General features: G+C 40.9%; 1 protein-coding gene and 1 pseudogene across 1 annotated transcript in view; one reads left to right on the top strand and one right to left on the bottom strand.

Annotated features, from left to right (window-relative positions):
• LOC116472399 (pantetheinase) overlaps positions 1–16,247 on the bottom strand; it is a 30,537-nt gene extending 14,290 nt beyond the window's left edge. Inside the window, exons 1-2 of the mRNA XM_032159170.2 lie at positions 16,018–16,247; positions 13,883–14,013 (exon numbers count right to left, since the gene is read on the bottom strand). Coding sequence (XP_032015061.1) covers positions 13,883–14,013; positions 16,018–16,227 — 341 coding nt within the window. The 5' untranslated portion in view covers positions 16,228–16,247. The remainder of the gene's footprint in view (positions 1–13,882; positions 14,014–16,017) is intronic.
• Positions 3,730–4,607, top strand: LOC116472410 (cyclin-G1-like; annotated as a pseudogene).
• Positions 16,248–23,305: the final 7,058 nt, after the last annotated feature.

Below are 23,305 nucleotides of genomic sequence, written 5' to 3' on the forward strand. Positions count from 1 at the left end.
AGATCATGCCATTGCACTCCTTCCTAGGCAACAAGAGCAAGACTCCATCTCAAAAAAAATTTTTTTTTGAATGAGTTAACAAAAATTTAGAGGTAGGGGGATGCTGGGAAGATAGCAGAGCAGGGAATTTTTCTCCCCATCTAGATAACAATTGCACTGTTGGAATCTAATGTTACTATTTTGGAGCTCTAGTGCTTGCAACTTCCAGAGGAATGCTTGGAAGGTAACTTACAGTTAATTTCAGTCCATTTTAGCGCTTAGCTCAGTAGTGGTTACCAATTCCTCATCCCCTGTCCCTGTGACAGGCTGCCATGTCTGTGTTCCTAAAGCAGCTTGCAGGCAGCTTATGGGAGCAGGGTGGACAATAATGACCTTGTCTTTCAAATATACAAGATCTGCATTCTGATCACTAATTGCTGCTTCTGATCATGGAGGTACAAACCCAAAGGCAAGCAGCTATGGTTGTGTATACACACACACACACACACACACACACCATTTTTGCAGGCTCTCTCTCTCTGGCTGAAGTGCCTTCCAGGAGATTTAAAGAGCCAGTGTCTTATTTATTTATTTATTTTCTCTTTTTCTCCTTTGAGTAGTGAGACATTTAAGGAATAAACAATTAAATATACAGGGAAATTTAGAAAGTCGCCATACATGCCCAGGGAAAGGCACAGACTCATAAAAGGTCTAAGAAGACCTTAAATTTACATCTCAAGCTGATCCTCAACACAAACATCCTACAACAACAACAGAAAAACAAACGAACAAACATAGCAAACCCAGAGAATCTGATTCCCAGAGTAACCATGTGATAAGATTCAAATGTCTAGTTATCAACCAAAAAAAATCACAAATCATACAAAGAAACAGGAAAGTATGACTCATTCAAAAGAAAGGAAAAATAAACCAACTAAAATCATCCCTGAAAAGGACCACTTGACAGACCTACTAAACACAGACTTTAAAACAATGGTTTTACAGAAGCCTAAGAAAATAAAGGAAGATGTGGAGAAAATCAAAAAACAAAACAAAGTAGAAATATCAATAAAAAGATAGAAAACCTAAAAGAAATCTGGAGCTGAAAATTACAATAACTGAAATGAATATTTTACAGGAGGATTCGAAGACCAATTCAGGCATGTAGAAAAAAGAAACAGTGAACTGGAAGACAGGACCATTGAAATTATTGAGTCTGCACAACAGCAAAAAATATTAAAGAAAATTGAACAGAGCCTTAGGAATACCATCAAGTGTCCAACACATGCATTGTGGGAGTCTCAGAAGGAGAAGAGAGATTATTTGAAGTAATAATGGCTGAAAACTTCCCAAACTTGAAGAAATATATGAATATAAAGATCCAAGAAGCTCAACAAACTCCAAGAGAATGAATTCAAAGAGACTCACACTAAGACACACTATAATCAAATTGTAGAAAGCCAAAGACAAAATGAGAATCTTGAAAGCAGCAAGACAGAAGTGACTCATACATACAAGGGATCCCCAATAAGATTATTGGCAGATTTCTCATCAATAACTTGGGAGACCAGAAAGCATTGAGCTGATATATTTGAAGTACTGAAAGAAAAAAAAAATCTGACAACCAAGAATTCTATATCCATCAGAACTGCCCTCAAAATTGAGGGAGAAATTAAGACATTCTCAGATTTGAGAAGAAAGGAAAGAGAGAGGGGAGGGGAGGGGAGTGGAGGGGAGGGGAGGGGAGGAGAGGAGAGGAGAGGAGAGCAGAGGAGAGGAGAGGAGAGGGCACAGTGGCTCATGCCTGTAATCCTAGCACTTTGCGAGACCAAGGCCAGTGGAACACCTGAGGTCAGGAGATCGAGACCATCCTGGCTAACACGGTGAAACCCCGTCTCCACTAAAAATACAAAAAATTAGCCAGGCGTGGTGGCAGGCGCCTGTAGTCCCAGCTACTCAGGAGGCTGAGGCAGGAGAATGGTGTGAACTTGGGAGGTGGAGCTTGCAGTGAGCTGAGACTGCACCTGCACTCCAGCCTGGGTGACAGCAAGACTCCGTCTCAAAAAAAATAAATAAATAAATAAAAATAAATTAAAAAAAAAAAAAGAAAGAAAGAAGGGAGGCAGGGAGGAAGGAAGGAAGGAAGGATGAATATTGAGCTTTGCACAAGAGGCTAAGATTTGTTCCAAATTTAGTAACAAATAGGTACTATTAAAGCCTTTGAAGACAGAAGCAACCTGGTCAAAATTTTCTTCATAAAGATAAATAAAACATGGATTACAGAATGTACTGGAACAATGAGAGACTAAACGCAGGGGACTCATTAGGAAGATGTCACCATAGTTCAAATAAGAGGTAACAAGGATTGGCTAGGGCAGTACCAGCTAGAATGAAACTATGGAAATCCTGGAGCATTTGTTAATGCCTGATTTTTTTATTCTTCTTCAAAGTTACCAACAATTGTCCCAGTAAAGCAATTAAAATACAATTTTGAAAATAATATTTAACATATTGCTATATTTATCCTCTATTGCACAACTTTGAAATGATAAATGGTTATTGAAGAATAGTCAAGAAGGCTAAGATAACTGTTGTGTGAATAAAAATTTGGTGACATCAAATATTGGCTACTAGATCTACAAACTAATTTGTATAATTAATATAAGGAAAGCCATAGCAATCATCTATAGAACATATCCTTGAAAAAGATCAGAAAAGGATATAATAACACATATGGAAAATTATTATTTCAATGCGTTTCTAAGAAAGAACAACCATTCAGTAGTTTAACCCACCTTTGCTTCAATTAATATCTGAAATGCATAGATATAAATTACAACACATTGAACCACTTGAAACATGTTTACCCCCAGTCTTTTTGGATCACCTGAAGTGGTGGAATAGGTAGGTTGGTGTTTTGGATTTCTGAAACAGTTCTGCTGACAAACATATTTTCCTACTGTCTCTATTAGTCTTCATGTATTCTAATATATTTCAATTCAAGCTACATTTCTCAGGCTGTTTGGCATATACATAAAATGCTCCAAAATTAGGCCACATGTCCTGATCTAGGGTTTAAAAATTCAGTTTGCTTATGTATGCCTGAAGTCTGCCTGTTGCTTCATCCATGATATTTGCTGAGTCCTTAATCCATGCAGAGTTTTGTCCTGGGCACAGAAGGAGGAGGTGAAAGAGAATAATTGAAATGCATTTTCTAAGGCTGCTTTCAAAGTGTTCAATCTCTAGGTATAACAAAAATCATCAATTATCGAAAAGATATTTACTAATCTAAAATCAGCACATGTTAAATATTCAACAAATATTCATTAGGTTTTGACGCAACACAAAGCATTATATTAGACATGTGGGCAACTAGGGGAAGAATATTCCAGGCAGAGCTGTCCAAGCGCACAATGTGAGAGACATAGAAATGTCAGATGTGGTTGCTATGCTTATAAAGCATTAGGCTTACTGAAGAAACAATGTGTGCACACAAAACTCTGAAATAACAGTATGAAATAATATGCAATCAAATATCAAAATGCCTTTTCAGCCCTTCAGCTCCAAGCTGACCCTCATGAGGGCAATATGATCTTGGTGGCTCTGCAGAGACATCTGCCCAGGAAGGCTCCCCCTCCCTGGGCCTCTCTCTTTGCTTTGTTTCCTAGGCCTCTGAGATTGGATTTTGTGGGGTGAGGTGAGGGCAGGCCCAAGAAGGGTGGTTACCACTGAGCCTCAATCACTATCAATATGGTAGAGGTACTGACACCTGACTCTCAGAAACTGCTACACCAGCTGAACACCGTGTTGGAACAGAAGTCTAGATGTCAGTTAAAGATCTGTGGCTTGAGACTAATTGAGTTTGCACATGATAGACAATAGCCTCAGAATGACTGCAAGGCTACAGGACTTTGAAGTACAAGATGTTAGTCTAATTCAGTTCTTTGGCTTTAAGATAAAGGCATTTTCTCTGTGAATGTACTGGACAGATTCCTGTGTTAAATGAAGGTGCAGCCCAAGCACCTTGGATGTGTTGGACTGAGCTGCTTCTTTTTGGCTGTAAAATCAATAGAAGAGGAAAGGGATGTCCCATTGGCAACTGATGTGTTCCAAATAAGTGAATATAAGTTCATGGTTTCAGACTTGATGAGAATGGAAAAGATTGTATTGGAGAAGGTGTAGTGTAAAGTGAAAGCTACTACTGCCTTTCAATTTCTACAACTTCACTATTCATTCATTCAATAGAACTTGCCATTTGAAAGGAGAAGTGACCTCAATTTTGACTGGAAGCACAATTTAAGGCATGTCAAGATCAAATGCTCTAAACTTTAGAGTCTAAATCAAAGCCTTCTGTGTTGATACCGTCTATAATCATATTGGAGATCCAAAAACATAAGTTAATAAAATGAGTAGAATGTCTTCAGAAACATTCCAAGATAAATCGTAGAGATGTGACCTTCTGGCAAGAGCTTGTATCCAAGTGTTTAACTGAATGTTCATCAAACAAATGTTCCAAATCAAACATTCAGAAGTTGAAATGGATTGTTTCTGGGCATACTGCATTGCAACTGAAGCATAGTTACTGCAGAAAAATTCACCATCCAACAATTCCTGAATTGGTTCCCTAATTGGTAAATTTGGTTCATTGTTATTCTCCATATAGAGAAAATTTCCCAACGCTATAATTTTCTTTTGCAATTAAAATATTAATTATCTTCAAAATAAACAAAATGAAGTTGGAATCACACAGGGGAAAATGACTTCACTGATCTTTCAGTTAATGTTTGAAGGCATTTACTACACAGAAACTATAACACCTCAATAGTAAGGAATTATCCAACCTCTGATATGTAAGTTAGCCATTTCATGATCTTTTCAGCTTTGAAAACAGCATCTTTCTTAATAGCATGAATTTTGAAAGTAGCACTAAAATTGTGTTTTTATTACACATCTTGCTGTGTGTAGACCCACGCTCAGGCTCATTTTAAGTTACACAAGCCTGAGTAAGACAATAGGGACAAAAAGTTTAAACCATATGTGAACAAATTTGAAACTATTCATAGGTAAGCAAAATCAATATGAATTTGGATATTGTACCTAAAGAAAAAGTAAGATATGGCAGATGGTCTCCACTTTGGGTTTCTGAAAACTGTCAGGGTGTTTTGACACTGTAGTTACATATCATTGCTACAGCAGTTAGGCGACTGTAAAGCAGTTATATGCTTGGTCACTGCATATATGATATATACTTGTCATCTAAATTTTATTGAAAAAAAAATTTGCAGAGGCATTGTCTGCCCCAACCCTCTAGAGCTCTGCCCCTCAGATGCTGTAAGGTGAAAGAGAGGGCCCCGACAAGGATGGGACAATGGCAGCAGGCTGGCCACATGCACAGCCACCACTACCCCTGGCCTGTGGCCACTCCTGGGACAGGAACTGCTGGGCCACCCGCTGACACCCATCTTGGCTATCCCCACTGCTTCCCAAACCCTGTTCCAGTCTGGGGCTGAGCCTGAGTGGGATGGGAAGAAGTCAAGACCCCAAGCAGAACACCAGAGGCTGGACACAAAGCAGGGCACCCTGGGGATGAAACTCTGGGGAGGGTGGAGATGGGAAGGATGGAATGGACATGCTATGAGCTCGCTCACACATCTCCATTTAAATTTCTTAACTCACAGTAATTATTTATCTTTTTCTACTCGAAACTAAATGTTGACATTCATGTGATTATGAATCTTAGATATAAACACTTCACATTTAACAGTAATATTTAAGCAGACTTCAGATAAGTTTGGGGTCTTTTTTTGTTTCTTTAAATAAGGTTATAGTAGCAGCAAAAAACTCCTCTGAAGCCTTTCTCCATAGCCCTGCTCTATACATTCCCTAATGGCATAATGGATTTAAGCTATGAAGCCTCAAAACATCACAACTACATTAAGGCGATGTTCTCAAATTTAGGGAAACTGCCTAATTAATATGCTATGGTGGAACTATGTGTTGATTTAAGTTCATCTGTGAAACATTCAAATCAAAGCTAAAACTGTAAATATGAAATGCTAATGACAAGTCTGGAAAGGTACACTGTGACTCTTCATTTCTAACATTGATCTAACTTTTTATATTGGATCAATATATTGTATTTAGGTGGTATTAAAAATGATAACCTATTTAATTTAAATGTTAAATTTTAAACTATGAGGTCTACATCAAAACCAACAATTGACTAATGAACTCTTTAGGCATAATAAAGGTTAATATTCTAGGCGGTATAAATAATTTCTTGGCACCCACAAGGCAAGTAATATATAATTCAGACATGTGCACTTTATTATACAGAAGGAATATACCTCAACATAATAAAGGCTATAGATGGCATATATGTCAGCACCCACGGCTAACATCCTATGGAATGGGGAAAAGCTGAAAGCCTTTGTTCTAAGAACTCTAACAAGACAAGGAAGCCCACCTTCACCACTTCTATTCAACATCATACTGGAAGTCCTAGCCAGAGCAATCAGGCAAGAGGAAGAAATAAAAGATGAGGACGAAGCAGAGGAAGATGGCCAAATAAAACCTTCCAGCGATTGTCTTCCTGCAGGATCACCAAACTGAACAACCATCCACACAAGAATGCATCTTCATAAGAGCCAAAAATCAGAAGAGTAATAACAGTACCTTGTTTTAAAATCATATCAAGGAAAGAGGCACTGAAGGGGGTAGGAAAGACAGTCTTTAATTGCCAACACCACTCTCCCCCATCCTCCAGGTTACCACATGGTGTGGAGAGAAAATTTGTGCCCTTGGGGGAAGGAAAGTACAGTGATTGTGGGACTTTACATTGGAAGTCAGCGTTGCCATGTAACAGCAGAAAGCAACATGGCACAGAATTCAGCCAGTGCCCACAGAGGGCACATTTAGAACAGCTCTTGTCAGAGAGGAATTGTCCTACCCGGCAGTCAGAACCTGAGTTACACCAAGCATCACCAATGTGGGATAAAGTTCTCTGAGATTCTAAATAAACTTGAAAGGCAGTCTAGGCCAGGGGTTCCCAATCCCTATGCCACGGACTATGGCCTGTTAGGAACTGGGCTGCACAGCAGTACCAGTCCATGGCCTGTTAGAAACTGGCTGCACAGTAGGAGATGAGTGGCATTACTGCCTGAGCTCCGCCTCCTGTCAGATCAGTTGCAGCATTAGATTCTCATAGGAATGGAAGCCTGTTGTGAACTGTGCATCTGAGGAATCTAGGTTGCATGTTCCTTATGAGAATTTAACTAATGCCTGACAATCTGAGGTGGAACAGTTTTATCCAGAAAGCATCCTCCATCCTGTCCATTAAAAAATTGTCTTCCACAAAACCAGTCCCTGGTGCCAAAAACGTTGGGGACAGCTGATTTAGGCCACAAAGACTACAATTCCTAGGCAAGTCCTAGTCTAGTGCTGTACTGAGCTCAGAACCAGTAGCCTTGGAGTGCACATAACCTAGTAAGACACCAGCTGGAGTAGTCAAAGGAGTGGTTGCATCATCCCTCCTCCAACTCCGGGCAGCACAGCTCACAGCTTTGAGAGAGACTCCGTCCCTCTGCCTTAAGAAAGGAGACAGGAGCATAAAGAGGACTTTGTCTTGCAACTTGGATAACAGCTCAACCACAGTAAAATAAAACACCAAGCAGAGTACTGAATCCCCCAACCCAGGCCCTAGCTCCCTGATGGTATTTCTAGACATACAGTGGGCTATAAGGGAACTTCCTGCCTTGAATGGAAGGACCCAGTCCTGGCAAGAATCATCACCTGCTAACTAAAGAGCCCTTGGGCTTTGAATAAACATCGGTGATAGCCAGGCAGCACTCACCACGAGGCTTGGGTGGGACCCAGTACCATGCTGGTTTCAGGTGTGGTGGCCATGGGAAGAGATTCATGCTTCAGGAAAGGAGAGGGAAGAGTAAAAGGACTTTGTCTTACAAATTGGGTACCAACTTAGCCACAGTAACATAAAGCACCAAGCAGACTCCTAAAGTCCTCAATTCCAGGACTTAGCTCCTGGATGGCATTTCTAGACCCACCCTGAGCCAGAAAAGAACCCACTGCCCTCTCCTATAAGAAATGCTAAAGAAATTCCTTCAATCTGAAAGGAAAAGACATCAATAACCAATAAGAAAGCATCTTAAGGTACAAAACTCACTAGTAAGTACACAGACAAACATGGAGTGTTATAACTCTGTAATTGTGGTGTAAACTTCTCATATCTTAAGTAGAAAAACTAAAAGATGAACCAATAAAAAATAAAAACTATAAAAGCTTTTTAAGACATAGACAGTAAAAGATATAAATAGAAACTATTAAAAATTAAAAGTATGGGGGATGAAGTTAAAGTATGAAGCGTTTATTAGCTTTCTCTTTGCTTATTAGTTTATACAATCAATGTTAAGTTGTCATCAGTTTAAAATAATGAATTATAAGTCGTTATTTACAAGCTGCATGATAACATCAAATCAAAAAACCTACAACAGATACACAAAAAATGAAAAGCAAAAATTAAAACATACCATCAGAGAAAAACACCTTCACAAAAAGGAAGACAGGAAGAAAGGAAGACAACACCACAAAACAACCAGAAAACAAAAAAACAAAATAGGAGTATGTCCTTACTTAACAATAAAACATTGAACTAGATACCCATATGCAGAAGAATGAAAGTAGACCCCTATCTCTCACCATATACAAAAATCAAATGAAAATGAATTATATACTTAAATATTTGACCTCAAACTATGAAACTACTAAAAGAAAACTTTGGGGAAACTCTCCAGGACATTGGTCTGGACAAAGATTTCTTGAGTAATACCCCACAGGCACAGGCAACCAAAGCAAAAATGGACAAATGGAATCACATGAAGGTAAAAAGCTTCTGCACAGCACGGGAAACGATCAAGAAAGTGAAGAGACAACCCACAGATTGCGATAAAATATTTGCAAACTATCCATCTGATAAGGGATTAACCAGAATATGTAAGAAGTCCAAACAACTCTATAGGAAAAAAATCTAATAATCCAATCCAAAAATAGGCGAAAGATTTGAATAGACATTTCTCAAAAGAAGTTATACAAATGGCAAACAGGCATGTGAAAACGTGCTCAACATCACTGATCATCAGAAAAATGCAAATCAACTGGGCGCAGTGGCTCATACCTGTAATCTCAGCACTTCTAGAGGCTGAGGCAAGAGGATAACCTGAGGTCAGGAGTTCGAGACCAGCCTGGACAACATGGTGGAACCCGTCTCTACTAAAAATACAAAAATTAGCCGGGTATAGTGGCGGCACCTGTAATCCCAGCTACTCGTGAGGCTGAGGCAGGAGAATCGCTTGAACCCAGGAGGCGGAGGTTGCAGTGAGTCAGTATCCCACCATTGCACTTCAACCTGGGAGACAAGAGTGAGGCTCTGTCTCAAAAAAAAAAAAAAAAAAGCAAATCAAAACTACTATTATATCATCTCACACCTGTTAAAATGACTTGTAACAAATGCTGGTGAGGATGTAGAAAAAAGGGAACCCTCATACACTGTTAGTGGGAATGTAAATTAGTACAGTCACTGTGGAGAACAGTTTGAAGGTTTCTCAAAAAACTAAAAATAGAGCCACCACACGATCTAGCAATCCCACTGCTGGGTATATACTCCTCAAAAAGAAAATCAGTATATAGAAAAGATATCTGCACTTTCATGTTTATTGCAACTCTGTTCACAATAGCCAAAATTTGAAAACAACCGTGTGGTACATGTACACAATAAAGTACTATTCAGCCACAAAAAGAATGAGATCCAGTCATTTGCAATAATATCAATGGAACTGGAGATCATTAGGTTATGTGAAATAATATAAGTTAGGCACAGAAAGACAAACATCACATGTTCTCACTTATTTGTGCAATCTAAAAATCAAAACAATTGAACCCATGGAGATACAGATAGAGAATAGAAAGATGGTTACCAGAGGCTGGGAAGGGTAGTTAGGGGAGGGGTGGAGAGAAAGTGAGGAGATTAATGGATACAAAAAAAATAGTTAGAATGAATGAATAAGGTCTAGTATTCGATAGCACAACACGGTGACTATAATCAATAATAACTTAATTGTCCATTTTAAATTACCTAAAAGAGTATAATTGAATGGTTTGTAATACAAAGGATAGATGCTTGAGGGGATGGAAACCCCATTCCTCATGATGTGATTATTACCATTGCATGCTTGTGTACAAACATCAAAACATCTCATGTACCCTATAAATATATACATCTACTATATACCCATGAAAGTTAAAAATAATTAACAAAAAAAGTTGAATAAGTAAATTCATCTTTAATTTAGGTTATTAGACGTAGTTTGTCTCTGAAGAAATATGCAAGCTTTCTTCTATGATGCAATGAAAGTATCTGAACAAAACGGTACTTCTCTTAGCTGCTCAGAAACTCTTAGAACTATACTTAATATCCAGTTGTAATGAGCAGCTCTTTACCATGATGCCTCATAACAACGGCTTCCTCTATTCGTATGGGTTCTAGTTTGTTGTTAGAACTAAAGTATCCTATTTTTAATTATATTAGATATAATTAGAAACTTCAAATCCTTCTGGAACGATATGACATATAAATGCTAAATAAATTAATTAAATAAAAAAGAAAAGTGATGAGAGCCTGTTCCTTTAACACTCAGTCTAAGAGGTGATGTAGGTCCCAAAAGTTTGGTGAATATGAGAAGAGAAAGCAATCGACTATGTGCATACCTCAAACATACTCAGTAAGATGAGATCTGATTCTATGAGAGCAGGGAAGGATATTGAGTCCTCCCTTTCTCTCACATCCTACATCCAGTCTTTCAGCAAAACCTGCCAGTGCTACTTTCAAACTTTATTCGGAATCTGTCCACTTCTCAATACCTAAACTTCTACCATCTCTTGGTCTCAGACCCATCATCTCTCTGCCAAAATGATCACAACAGCTTTTTAACTGCCCTGTACTTCTTTGGTGACCTATACCCTGGAGTCTGTTCTCTACATTGCGTTCCTCCTGCCCTTCTGCCTCCATTTCCTACTTTTCTCCACTTCTGTCACATCCCTGTAACCACACTAACCCTTTTTCTGTTCCATAGGTTAGACACATACTCTGACCAGAGGATCTTGGAATTTAGAATTCCCTCAGCCTGGAGTGCACTTTTCTCAGATACTCATATGATCTATCGCCTCATTTCTTTCAGGTCTTTGCTGAAATCTCACTGTGATGCCCTCTGACAACCTTTTAAAAATTTCAGCCCCACGCTTGCCACCCTATTCACCTTCCCCATTTTATGTTTTCCATAACATTTATTTCCACCTCATATCATAGATAGGTAGACAGATGAAAGAAACCTATATAAAGACAGGTAGATAGATAATAGATAGATAGATAATTATCTTTTAAAAAAATTTATTACCTCCCCACACTAGAATATAAATTTCAAGAGGACAGGAATTTTTAATCTGTTCTGTTCACTTCATTGCCCAGAACAATGTCTAGACATAATAGGTACTCAAAAAAATTTGCAGAGTTAATAAATTAAGGCAGCTGGGCGTGATGGCTCATACCTGTAATCCCAGCACTTTGGGAAGCTGAGCAGGTGGATCACTTGAGGCCAGGAGTTCAAGACCAGCCTGGCCAACATGGTGGAACCCATCTCTACTGAAAATATGAAAAACTAGCTGGGTGTTGTGGCTCACACCTGTCATTCTCGGGAGGCTGAGGCACGAGAATTGCTTGGACCCGGGGGATAGAGGTTGCAGTGAGCTGAGATCACACCACTGCACTCCAGCTTGGGCGACACAGAGTCTCTCTCTCAAAAAAAAAAAAAAAAATTGAGAGAGAGAATTAAGGCAAGACATTCAGACATCATTAGTTGATGGAAAACACAAATGGGCAACCGGGTTCCTTGAAATGAAGTGAATGGGACATCCTTGTGGGGACGTTCAGGAGGCCCTTGGAGATGAGGTTCTAGGGAAAGGCCATTCAGAAATAAGTCAATTCAATTCATAGTGGAAGTGATAGCAGAGAGCTTGCCTTTTAGAAACTGAAGCACTGACATATGACATGATTAAATAAGAAATAATTATGACACAATTCAATATGAATAGAGTAAATGATTATGATTAGTAACACTGGAATTTGTCAAAATCCACCTTGTCAAAATCAAGGTGTCTTTGTAAGTTTTTGTGGGTTGGTTGGTTTGTTTGTTTTTGAGACAGAGTCTAGCTCTGTCACCCAGGCTGGAGTGCTGTGCCACTATCTTGGCTCACTGCAACCTCTGCCTCCCGGGTTCAAGAGTTCTCCCTGCCTCAGCCTCCCAAGTAGCTGCGATTATAGATGCCCACCACCATGCCCCACTAATTTTTGTATTTTTAGTAGAGATGGGATTTTGATTAACTGGCCAGGCTGGTCTCGCACTCTTGACCTCAGGTGATCCTCCCGCCTCAGCCTCCCAAAGTGCTGGAATTACAGGCATGTGCCACCACAGCCAGCCTCTTTATGTGGGTTTTTTTCTTTTATTATTATTATTATACTTTAAGTTCTGAGATACATGTACAGAACGTGCAGGTTTGTTACATAGGTATACATGTGCTATGGTGGTTTGCTGCACCCACCAACCCATCATCTACATTAGGTATTTCTCCTAACGCCATCCCTCCCTTAGCCCCTGACTCCCCGACAGGCCCCGGTGTGTGATGTTCCTCTCCCTGTATCCATGTATTCTCATTGTTCAGCTCCCACTTATGAGTGAGAACATGCAATGTTTTGTTTTCTGTTCCTGTGTTAGTTTGTTGAGAATGATGGTTTCCAGCTTTATCCATGTCCCTGCAAAGCACATGAACTCATCCTTTTTTATGGCTGCATAGTGTTCCATGGTGTATATGTGCCACATTTTCTTTATCCAGTCTAACATTGATGGGCATTTGGGTTGGTTCCAAGTCTTTGCTATTGTGAACAGTGCTGCAATAAACATATGTGTGCATGTGTCTTTATAGTAAAATGATTTATGATCCTTTGGTATATACCCAGTAATGGGATTGCTGGGTCAAATGGTATTTCTGGTTCTAGATCCTCAAGGAATTGCCACACTGTCTTCCACAATGGTTGAACTAATTTATACTCCCACCAACAGTGTAAAAACATTCCTCTTTCTTCACATCCTCTCCAGCATCTGTTGTTCCCTGACTTTTTAATCATCACCATTCTAAGTGGCGTTGTGTGATTTTGAGAATAGTTCCAAAAGAGGAATTCCTAAAACAATTTTAGCCATGTGTATTCAGAAAGAAGTATGTGAACCGACGTGATTTTCTTAGGTGTGTAAGATATTGGTTTCCTTACATTAAAATTAATAGTGCTGCTTTCATCACACTTAATATCTCTTTAGCCTAGACCTGACTTAAACCACTTACAATACTGTGCCATATCACCTCTTAGATTACAATCAGCTTACACTTTAAGGACTTTACTACATTAACCTCATCAGCTATCTTATCAATGAGAAAGGAAAACTATTCATCTTAAACTGATGTGACTCTATTTTGCCATTTACTCATACAGTTTTCAAATCACAGACCCACACAGGGAAATATTTTTCTGTTCACTGGTGAGGAGTCAGAGACCAGAGATGTTCACATTGAATGTGATGATTTCTAAGCTACCTTCTCACTCTGATTTCTGTGACTTCATAATTCATATTTACTCTCCCAGTAAATATACCCATAGTAGATGAAAAATAAGCTATACTGAAACTTAAGAGTTGATCGTGGATCTATGCAATGATCATCAACAAAGTTTTCCCAGCTAAATCAAGTTAGTGTTTACTAGTGAATTTTTCACAAGTTGTTTCTTTACCTGTTAGGATCATTACAGGGGATCCAGTTTACTTCAGCGTCTGGGATGTCCTCCAAGTATGGGTAGAGAGAGTCCCTGTTGAAGTTCCAGCCATAAATAGCATCTTCTGGAGTCACAATAATATGCGCACCCTGTTAAAAATGCAACTTAATCCAAAGGGGGGCCTGCAAAAGGAGCTGAGGAACTGAGTGGCTGAGTAACAACTATTTGGGCTTCCCCCTACACCCCTTAAATCTTATTTTGTTTTCTATATTTTTATAATTATTTTCTTTTCCAAAGCATTTTAATTTCCTTTATTTCAGTGCACTGTCGCTTCTTTTCATTTTTCTTTTCTTTTCTTTATTTCTAATTTTAGATTCAGAGGGTACATATGCAGGTTTGTTACATGGATATGTTACATAATGGTGAGGTTTGGGCTTCTAGTCAAGCATTATTTTTTCTCTCTCTGTCTCTTTTTTTTTTTTTTTCAGATGTAGTTTCGCTCTATTGTTGCCCAGGCTGGAGTGCAATGGCGCGATCTCGGCTCACCACAACCTCCACCTCCCGGGTTCAAGCAATTCTCCCGCCTCAGCCTCATGAGTAGCTAGGATCACAGGCACCCGCCACCATGCCTGGCCAATTTTTGTATTTTTAGTAGAGATGGGGTTTCTCCATATTGGTCAGGATGGTCTTGAACTCCCAACCTCAGGTGATCTGCCTGCCTCAGCCTCTCAAAGTGTTGGAATTACAGACATGAGCCACCACGCCCGGCTTAGTCAAGCATTTTAATTTTCTAATCCTGCCATTGTTGTTTCCTATGGCAGTCGTTAACTATAAACCTAGCTCGTCCTGGAACCAAGCCTCTCCTTGAACTTTGGCTGATGATTGTGCCTGTGTCAAGACTGATTAATAACTTAAATGCTCTGTTTGTTTCCTCCTCTGCCCCAGCCTTCCCCCACAAACATGATTCCTGCTTCTCAGAAAAAGTGGAAACACAAACTGGTTACTTGAACTGTGCCATGCCTACAAGTACTGCCTGAGCTAACCTGGGCACCTTCCAATTAGAGAGTCACCTTAAAAAGCTCTGTGACCTTCAAGGAGATAGTTGGACTAAGGGTGAAAAAGAACATCAGAACTCCTGATAACCTTTTAAATATTAGTATATTTAAGAATATAGGGCAGTCACGGTAGCTCATGCCTGTAATCCCAGCACTTTGGGAGCCTGAGGCAGGTGGATCACCTGAGGTCAGGAGTTCAAGTCCAGCCTGGGCAACATGGCAAAACCCAGTATCTACAAAAAATATACAAAACTTAGCTGGGCACAGTGGCATGCGTCTGTGGTCCCAGCTACTCTGGAGGCTTTAGTGGGAGAATCACCTGAGCCCGGGAAGTCAAGGCTGCAGCGAGACGTGATCACACCACTACACTCCATCCTGGGTGACAGAGTGAGACCCTGTCTCAACAACAACACAAAAGAATATATATTTATAGATATATGTAATACACATTTATCCATGACTTTTGTCACACTTCATATATTCCTGGTCTACCCCTAATCGATTAATAGCTTTTAAAATAATATTCGTGTAAACCACAATTTATACTGCATGATTAACTTTAAACTGAAACCTTCACTCAACTTAAGGACTCACAATGCCTTACATATACTTTTATCTTGTAATTAGAATGAAGTATGAAGTATATAATGCATGCTGGCAAGGAATTGAAAACTTAAATTTGTTTTCAGATTAGAAATTTATTCAAAAACCTGCAAACCCTTAATAGCACATGAGTACATGAAGGCCACTAATACTCTGAAAATAGCACCTAGTCCCTGACCTATTTAGCCTCCATCCTCCATCTGTACCAGAAAAGGGGAACAAAGATGTTGAATTTACGGCCAGTTCCTCAAAGTTCTGCCGCTTCTTGATAATGAGCAAATTGTTCTTTTCTTAACTTTGTTCTTACTGTTAGGGAAGTGTCCTTGCTCTAATATTGAGAGGAAAGTAGAATTCTAACTGTAAAATAAAGGTTCTTGGCTACTCTGATACATACGTCGTCTTAAAGTGTAACTGACCCTGACAGTGGCCCTGTCTCCTAGGACCCCCTCCTTTCTCATAGAATCCAGTACACTGGAGAGATGGTAGAGATGGTACCTGATCCGCTGCTGATGTGATCGCTCCTTCCAAAATGTCCAGATTCCGATTCATTAATGCCAAAGCCTCCTCACGAGACACTGGTGTTAGGGTGGCATTGGGCAATATCACTGCATGCTCGTAAACAGCTGCAGTGAAAGTGTCCTGGCAGCTGGCTCTTGAGACATAGAAAAGCAAAATTGCCACATAAGCCGGCAACTGAGTAGTCATGCTGAAGTCCAATGACTGCTGAAAAACAGAGCCTGTCCTGGTATTTATAGAAAGAAGACACGTGGTGTCCAGAGCTTAGTACCTTAAAAACAAACTACGGAAGTTAATTAAGAAAACGCTAGGATTTCATAGCATTGTTAGATAACAAAAGACCCTCCCTTATTGCAGTAATTTGTGAAGATTAAATCAAGAACTGTATGTACATTAGTTCGCTAGGGCTGCCTAACAAAATACAATAAACTGGGTGGTGTAAAAAATAAAAAATTTATTGCTTTGCAGTTCTGGAGGGTAGGAGTCCCAGATGAAGGTGTCAGTAGAGTTGGTTCCTCCTGAGGGCAGTGAAGGAAGGATGTGTTCCAGGCCTCTCTCCTTGACCCATAGATGGTGCCTTCTCCTGTGTCTCTTCATATGCTATTCTCCCCATGTGTGTGCCTGTGTCCAAGTTTTCCCTTTTTATGAGGACACCACTCTAATCTTTAACACGGGGAAAGGGAAAATCCCAGCTCTAGCATTTTTTTGTTATCGTTGTTGTTTGTTTATTGTTGTTGTTGTTTCAGACGGAGTTTCACTCTTGTCATCAAGGCTGGAGTGCAGTGGCGCAATCTCTGCTCACTGCAACCTCCGCCTCTCGGGTTCATGTGATTCTCCTGCCTCAGCCTCCCAAGTAGCTGGGATTACAGGCACCCGCCACCGTGCCATGCTAATTTTTTGTATTTTTAGTAGAGACGGGGTTTCGCCATGTTGGGCAGGCTGGTCTCAAATTCCTGACCTCAGGTGATCCACCTGCTTTGTTTTTATGCCAACTAAGGGCAGAAGAAAAAAGCCAAGTGAAGGTCATAAACCCAGGGGTACTGGCTCACTGAAAGACTGAGACTTAATCACAGGACCAATTAGATTTAGTGCCCTCTGTACTCCAGTATAACTTCATCTTAACTAATTAGATCTGAAATGACCCCGTTTCCAAAAAAGATTACATTCTAAGATACTGGCAGTTAGGACTTCAACATATAAATTTTTGGAACTCATATATTTTGGAATGTCAACACATAGACATTCAAATAATTTTAAAACTTTATTATTATCTTCATTTGAATATTTCAGCTCCACACTTTGATTTACTTTATTTTCCTCAAAATAGGGAAGCCAGGACAAAGAGGAATACAACAGCATCTCCCACTTTCTCTGGGTCAGGAATCTGGGGGCAGTTTAGCTGGTGCCTCTGGCTCACGGTCTCTTTCACAAGGCTGCAGTCAAGCAGCTGCCAGGGCTAGCTATATCAAGGCTTGACTCCAGGAGGATTCACTTCCAAGCTCCAAGCTCCCTCATGTGGCCGACGGCAGGGCTCAAGACCTCATTCGTTGTTGCCCAGAGACATGAGTTCCTAGTGATGCAAACCTCACCATAGAGCAGCCCGCATTATGGTATCTGGATTCCCTTAGAGCCAGAGAGCAAGTGAACCCACTGGAGATGGAAGCCACGGATGCTTCGTAATGTAATTGGGGAAGCAACACCTCATCACTTTTGTTGTATTCTATCTAATAAAGCATTAGGAACCATCTTGAAGCTGCTTATCACAGAGGCAACAGAGGTGTATAAAGAATCAGAGCAAAAAAATAAATAAATAAAAAATGAGAGCTGGGGAGCAAGATCCAGAGAGAGGAGAAGGAAATTATATAAAATAGAAAAACTGTTCATAGATTTTGATATTGAGTAAGTTGGCAAATTTTGTTTCAGTTGTGCATTAAGTATAATATTTACAGAATTAGTGTTTATGTTTTTCCATTTTATTTTTAGATCTATTTGTCTTTGAATGGTATTTTTATAGTTCAATCTGCAAACAGGCATATCTAATTTTTTACTTTAGTAACTATAATGCATTCATTCTGCAATTGCCAAGGTAACCCAGAGGTTGTGGTTGGCTGGTCCTCCTGAGTCTCCAGTAAACAGCAGCTTCTCTGACTGCTTGCTGACCTCTTAGGGCCTTTCCATGCCCAGGTGGGTGGGAATACCACATATTTCACAAAAAGATGTCATTATTATGTAACAATTTATAAAAGGAAGCACTGAAATAAAAGTTAAAATTGAGATGAGTTGCCAAGAGGTTAAAAAATTACTTCTTGCCCTTCTTAGATTAAAAATATTAAACCTCCGATGGAGTTTCTAGTCCAACTCATAGAGAGCTTGGCAGTCATTTTTCCCATGCTCACAAGAAAAAAGCTAAACAAATGAAAATCAACAACTTTTCTAAGATGCATCAGAGAATTGAGATCACAGGATAAACTGCGGTCCTCACAATTGGAGAGATAGGCAGATACAGAGGTTAAGAGTGTACTGGGAGCAGAGTCCTCTGCGGCTGGCGCCAGTACCGTGGGGTCACTTGAACTGTAATTGACGAATTGCTGGAGGCACAGGGTGGACAACCTTGAGAGTTCTGGTCTGTTCTTCTTAACAAAAGCCTGCCCTCAAAGTAAAGTATTTTACCAGAGCCTAACCTACCTAGGGGAAGGAAAAATTCCAACCCCAGCCACTCTAATCTTTAACGTGGGGAAAGGGAAAATCTCATCTCTAGCTTGTCTTTATGCCAACTAATGGCAGAAGAAAAAAGCCAAGTGAAGTTCATAAACCCAGGGGTACAGGCTCACTAAAAGACTGAGACTAAATCATAGGACCAATAACCCTGTCCCTCCTCCAGCATGTCACTGCCACATGAATCTAGCTTTTCTGGTCTACCTAGCATGTACTAGCTGAGAGCAAATCTTCAGATGAAATAATGCAGTTCAGCCGGGTGCCGTGGCTAATGCCTATAATCCCAGCACTTTATGAGGCTGAGATGGGAGGATCACCAAAGGTCAGGAGTTTGAGAGGAGCCTGACCAACATGGAGAAACCCGTCTCTACTAAAAATACAAAAATTAGCTGGGCATGGAGGGGAGCGGTGTGGGGGGTGGGGGCGCCTACAATCCCAGCTACTCGGGAGGCTGAGGCAGGAAAATTGCTTGAACCCGGGAGGCGGAGGTTGCCTCGAGCCGAGATAGCGCCATTGCACTCCAGCTTGGTGACAGAGTGAGACTCAGTCTCAGAAAAAAAAAAAAGAAAAAAGAAAAAAGAAAGAAAGAAATAGAAATAGAAACAGTGCAGTTCTTGCAGTAGAGTATCATCAGCAGGACATGGACCTGGGAGGCACCAGCAGCCTCTACTACAACTCCTAGGCTGGTTCTCTGGACCCTTAACCCTACTGCTACAGCCGGCCAAGGTCCCCAAATGCAGCCCTTCTGCTAACACAGAGTAGAAACTGGGAGAATTGTCTCCAAGGAAATGACTTTGAGTGTAGACAAAAGCCCTAATTGATACCTCCAGACTCCTCCAACCAAACTTGCATAGATGGAGCAGATTGCCTTTTGCAAGAAAAACATGACATCACACTGTCCAGAATAGGGCAAGACCCACAGTATTCTGGATTTTGCCAGCAGAGCAGTGATCACCCCACCCCAGGCAGCAGGTCCCCAGAGGAACTCAGAAGCAAGTCCTGCCCAGCTTACACAGAGAGAACCAGAAACAAGGGAAAAGGAGGGGAGAGCAAGGACTGAGCGGAGTGGGCACTGCCTCTTGCACTTCACCTGGTGGACTCTGAAAAGCCATGTGCACAGCGTGTAAAAGTGTGTCCATATACTTGTGTCTGATAAAAGATTGATGAGCCGTCGGCCTCTGCATTGCTACTCAATATATACGCCCATATTTTAGTATTTAGTGGCTACAACACAATGTCAATTCTTTTGTTGACATTAATCTGGTTTTAGGAAAAACAATCCATTTTTCCTCTGCTCTCATACCACAACAACTAACACAAAAGACTGGTTACTCCCAAGTAGGTGGAGATTTCTTCCCACTAGAAAGCAAGCAATTGACTCTGCACAGACATCAGCTGGCTATCTTCCAGTTCAATCCAAACAGTATTTATCCAAAGATAGCATCAGATCCCGCATATTAAGGGCTCAGTCCCACAAAACCGCCCCCTCCTTCCCACCAGTAACAAGTCTGGGCTTCCAGATCTTCCGACCAAATGGCTCTGGGTTGGGGTTTCCATGACCCTTTTTTTTGGGTTCAGTTAATTTGCTAGAGCGGCTCACAGAACTCAGGGAAACACTTACCTTTAGTGGCTTATTGTAAAGGATATTACAAAGGATACAAATGAAGAGGTGCATAGAGCGAGGTATGGGGGAAGGACTGGAGAGTCTTCCACGCACCCCTAGATGTGCCACCCTCCAGGAACCCTCCACGTGTTCAGCTGTAAGGAAACTCTCGGAACTCTGTCCTTTTGGGTTTTTATGGAAGCTTCATTACACAGTCACGATTGACAACCGTGTAGAAATGCGATTGGACAAAAAGGATATGATCCCATACTAACAGTTTGAGTGGGGAAACCCAGTAAAGCTTGTCTGTTCAGGTTTGTCTTGACATCTATAACATTTCTTCCTCTAGGGTATGGGGTGGGACCCTCTCTGAAATGAGGGTCTTTTGAGCCACAATCAGATTACAGTCCTGACTTAGGCAGGTAAAGAGAGGACAGGGGAAGGTCAGAGAGGGAGATTCTGTTTCATGAGGCCTGCTCCTGAGGCCTAAAACCCCCTAATGTTAAAACAAACAAACAAACAAAAAACCCTAACAAAGGATATGGGAGTTATAAGCCAGGAACTATAATATCACAAGTTGTTAATGTTACAAGAATACATATTTTTGCATAGGACTTAATAAAACTATTTTTGCATTGTTAATGTAGCCTGTAAACATGATGATGTGGCTTGAACTTGCTCTCATGAAAGAAAAAATTTTTTTGCTTACCAGTGAGTTATACTCTGCTGTATCAGAAATATTAATTAAAGCCATGAAAGTGGCTTCACTCTCCGTAGAAAGAGTTTAGATGAGGAAGATATAGCTGTGAGATCTGAGTCTAGCAGAGTGCATCATTTATATCAATGACAAACAAAATAAGTGTGGTTGGGGGAGGGAGAAGAGACAAAAAGTTCAAAGAAAATAAAAAGTGAAAGGCATTAAAATGTGGGGGGTAAAATTACTCCAAGAAGTACAGGTTTAGTAAGAGCTGAGAACTGACCGCGAGATTTGACTTTTTTTTTTTTTAGACAAGGTCTCACTCTGTTGCCCAGGCTGGAGTGCAGTGGTACAATCTTGGCTCACTGCAGCCTCCACCTCCTGGGCTCAAGTGATCCTCCCACCCCAGCCTCTCCAGTAGCTGGGATCACAACAGCATACTCGGCTAATTTGCTGCTGTTGTTATCGTTTGTAGAGACAAGGTTTTGCTATATTGTCCAGGCTGGTCTCAAACTCCTTGGCTCAAGCCATCTGCCTGCTTTGTCCTTCCAAAGTGCTGAGATTACAGGTGTGAGTTACCGTAGCCTGCCCCGAGATTTGATTTTAAAGTTCCTTTTAATAAAGAGAGGGGGGCAGGAGTCAGCTTACATAAAAATGCCATGAGGTGAGAGGTGCCGAGGAAGCTGGGGCGTCCAGAGTGCATGATGCAGCCTCCAGACAACTGGCTTAGGAAAGAGAAGAAAGAATTCTAGAAGGAACCAATGTGAGGTGATAAAGAGGGAAGATGCCCACCTCCTGCACACAGAGGAATCAGGGGCACAAACCTAAGATCCGAGAGTGATAGCCCCTGAAGAGAGAATCCAGGAAAGATGGGAGAGGGAAACCGAGTGCATTTTCTGCCACCCAGAATGTCTCTGACTTCCTGGTACTGGACTGAATTATAGCAGGTGGAAATAAACACCTAGGAAAAGTTCAGCAATGCATTTTTCAAACATTCTGTGGACATAAGAGGTGTCTCCTACATAACCCAGAGAACCCAGCTGCTCTTCAGCATATCTCTTTCCAGAGTTAATCAGTGACCAACAAGAAAAATGACTAAGAGAGCCAGGACAGTGGGCCAGAGGTATTTGGGGAAAAGGTGACATGGTGGTCCCGTCTAGGAAGCTCCCAGCCTGGCACTGCCTGCAATAAACCCCTGACCACTGAAAAGGGCTCAACCAAGATTGGGTAGATTTCAGAACAGAATAATTTCAGAAGGAAATGAGATGTGATCTGAACGACATAATTTATTTGATTTTATTTATTTATTTGTTTTTTATTTTTTATTTATTTTTTTATTTTTTTGAGACGGAGTTTTGCTTTTCTTGCCCCAGGCCGGAGTGCAATGATGCGGTCTCAGCTCACTGCAACCTCCGTCTCCTGGATTCAAGTGATTCTCCTGTCTCAGCCTCCCAAGTAGCTGGGATTACAGGCACGCACCACCACCCCCAACTAATTTTTGTATTTTTAGTAGAGACAGGGTTTCACCATGTTGGCCAGGCTGGTCTCAAACTCCTGACCTCAGGTGATCTGTCCACCTCAGCTTCCCAATGTGCTGGAATTACACGTGTGAGCCACCACGCCCGGCTGACATAATTTATTTTTTAAAAAATTTCTGTTTTGGCTGGCCCTGTGGCTCACACCTGTAATCTCAGCACTTTGGGAGGCCAAGGATAGCAAATCACTTGAGGTCAGGAGTTCAAGACCAGCCTGGCCTGGCCAACATGATGAAACCCTGTCTCTACCAAAAATATAAACAATTAGCCAGGTGTGGTGGCATGAGCCTGAAGTCCCAGCTACTTGGGAGGCTGAGGCAGGAGAATCACTTGAACCAGGGATGAAGGGGGCCAGCCCCTCCGCGCCTATGGGTATTTCTCGTCAGATGGGATAAGAGACTGAGAAAAGAAATCAGACACAGAGACAAAGTATAGAGAAAGAATAGTGGGCCCAGGGGACCGGTGCTCAGCATACAGAGGACCCGCACAGGTACCAGTCTCTGAGTTCCCTCAGTATTTATTGATTACTGTTTTCACTGTTTCAGCAAGGGGAAGGCGGCAGGAAAACAGGGTGATAGTGGGGAGAAGGTCAGCAAGAAAACATGTGAGCAAAGGAATCTGTGTCACAAATAAGTTCAAGGGAAGGTACTATGCCTGGATGTGCACATAGGCCAGAGTGTAATAAAGAATAACAGAGCAGCATTGCTGCCAACATGT

The sequence above is a fragment of the Hylobates moloch genome, unplaced genomic scaffold (genome assembly GCF_009828535.3).
Source record: "Hylobates moloch isolate HMO894 unplaced genomic scaffold, HMol_V3 SCAFFOLD_2, whole genome shotgun sequence".
Lineage (NCBI taxonomy): Eukaryota > Metazoa > Chordata > Mammalia > Primates > Hylobatidae > Hylobates > Hylobates moloch.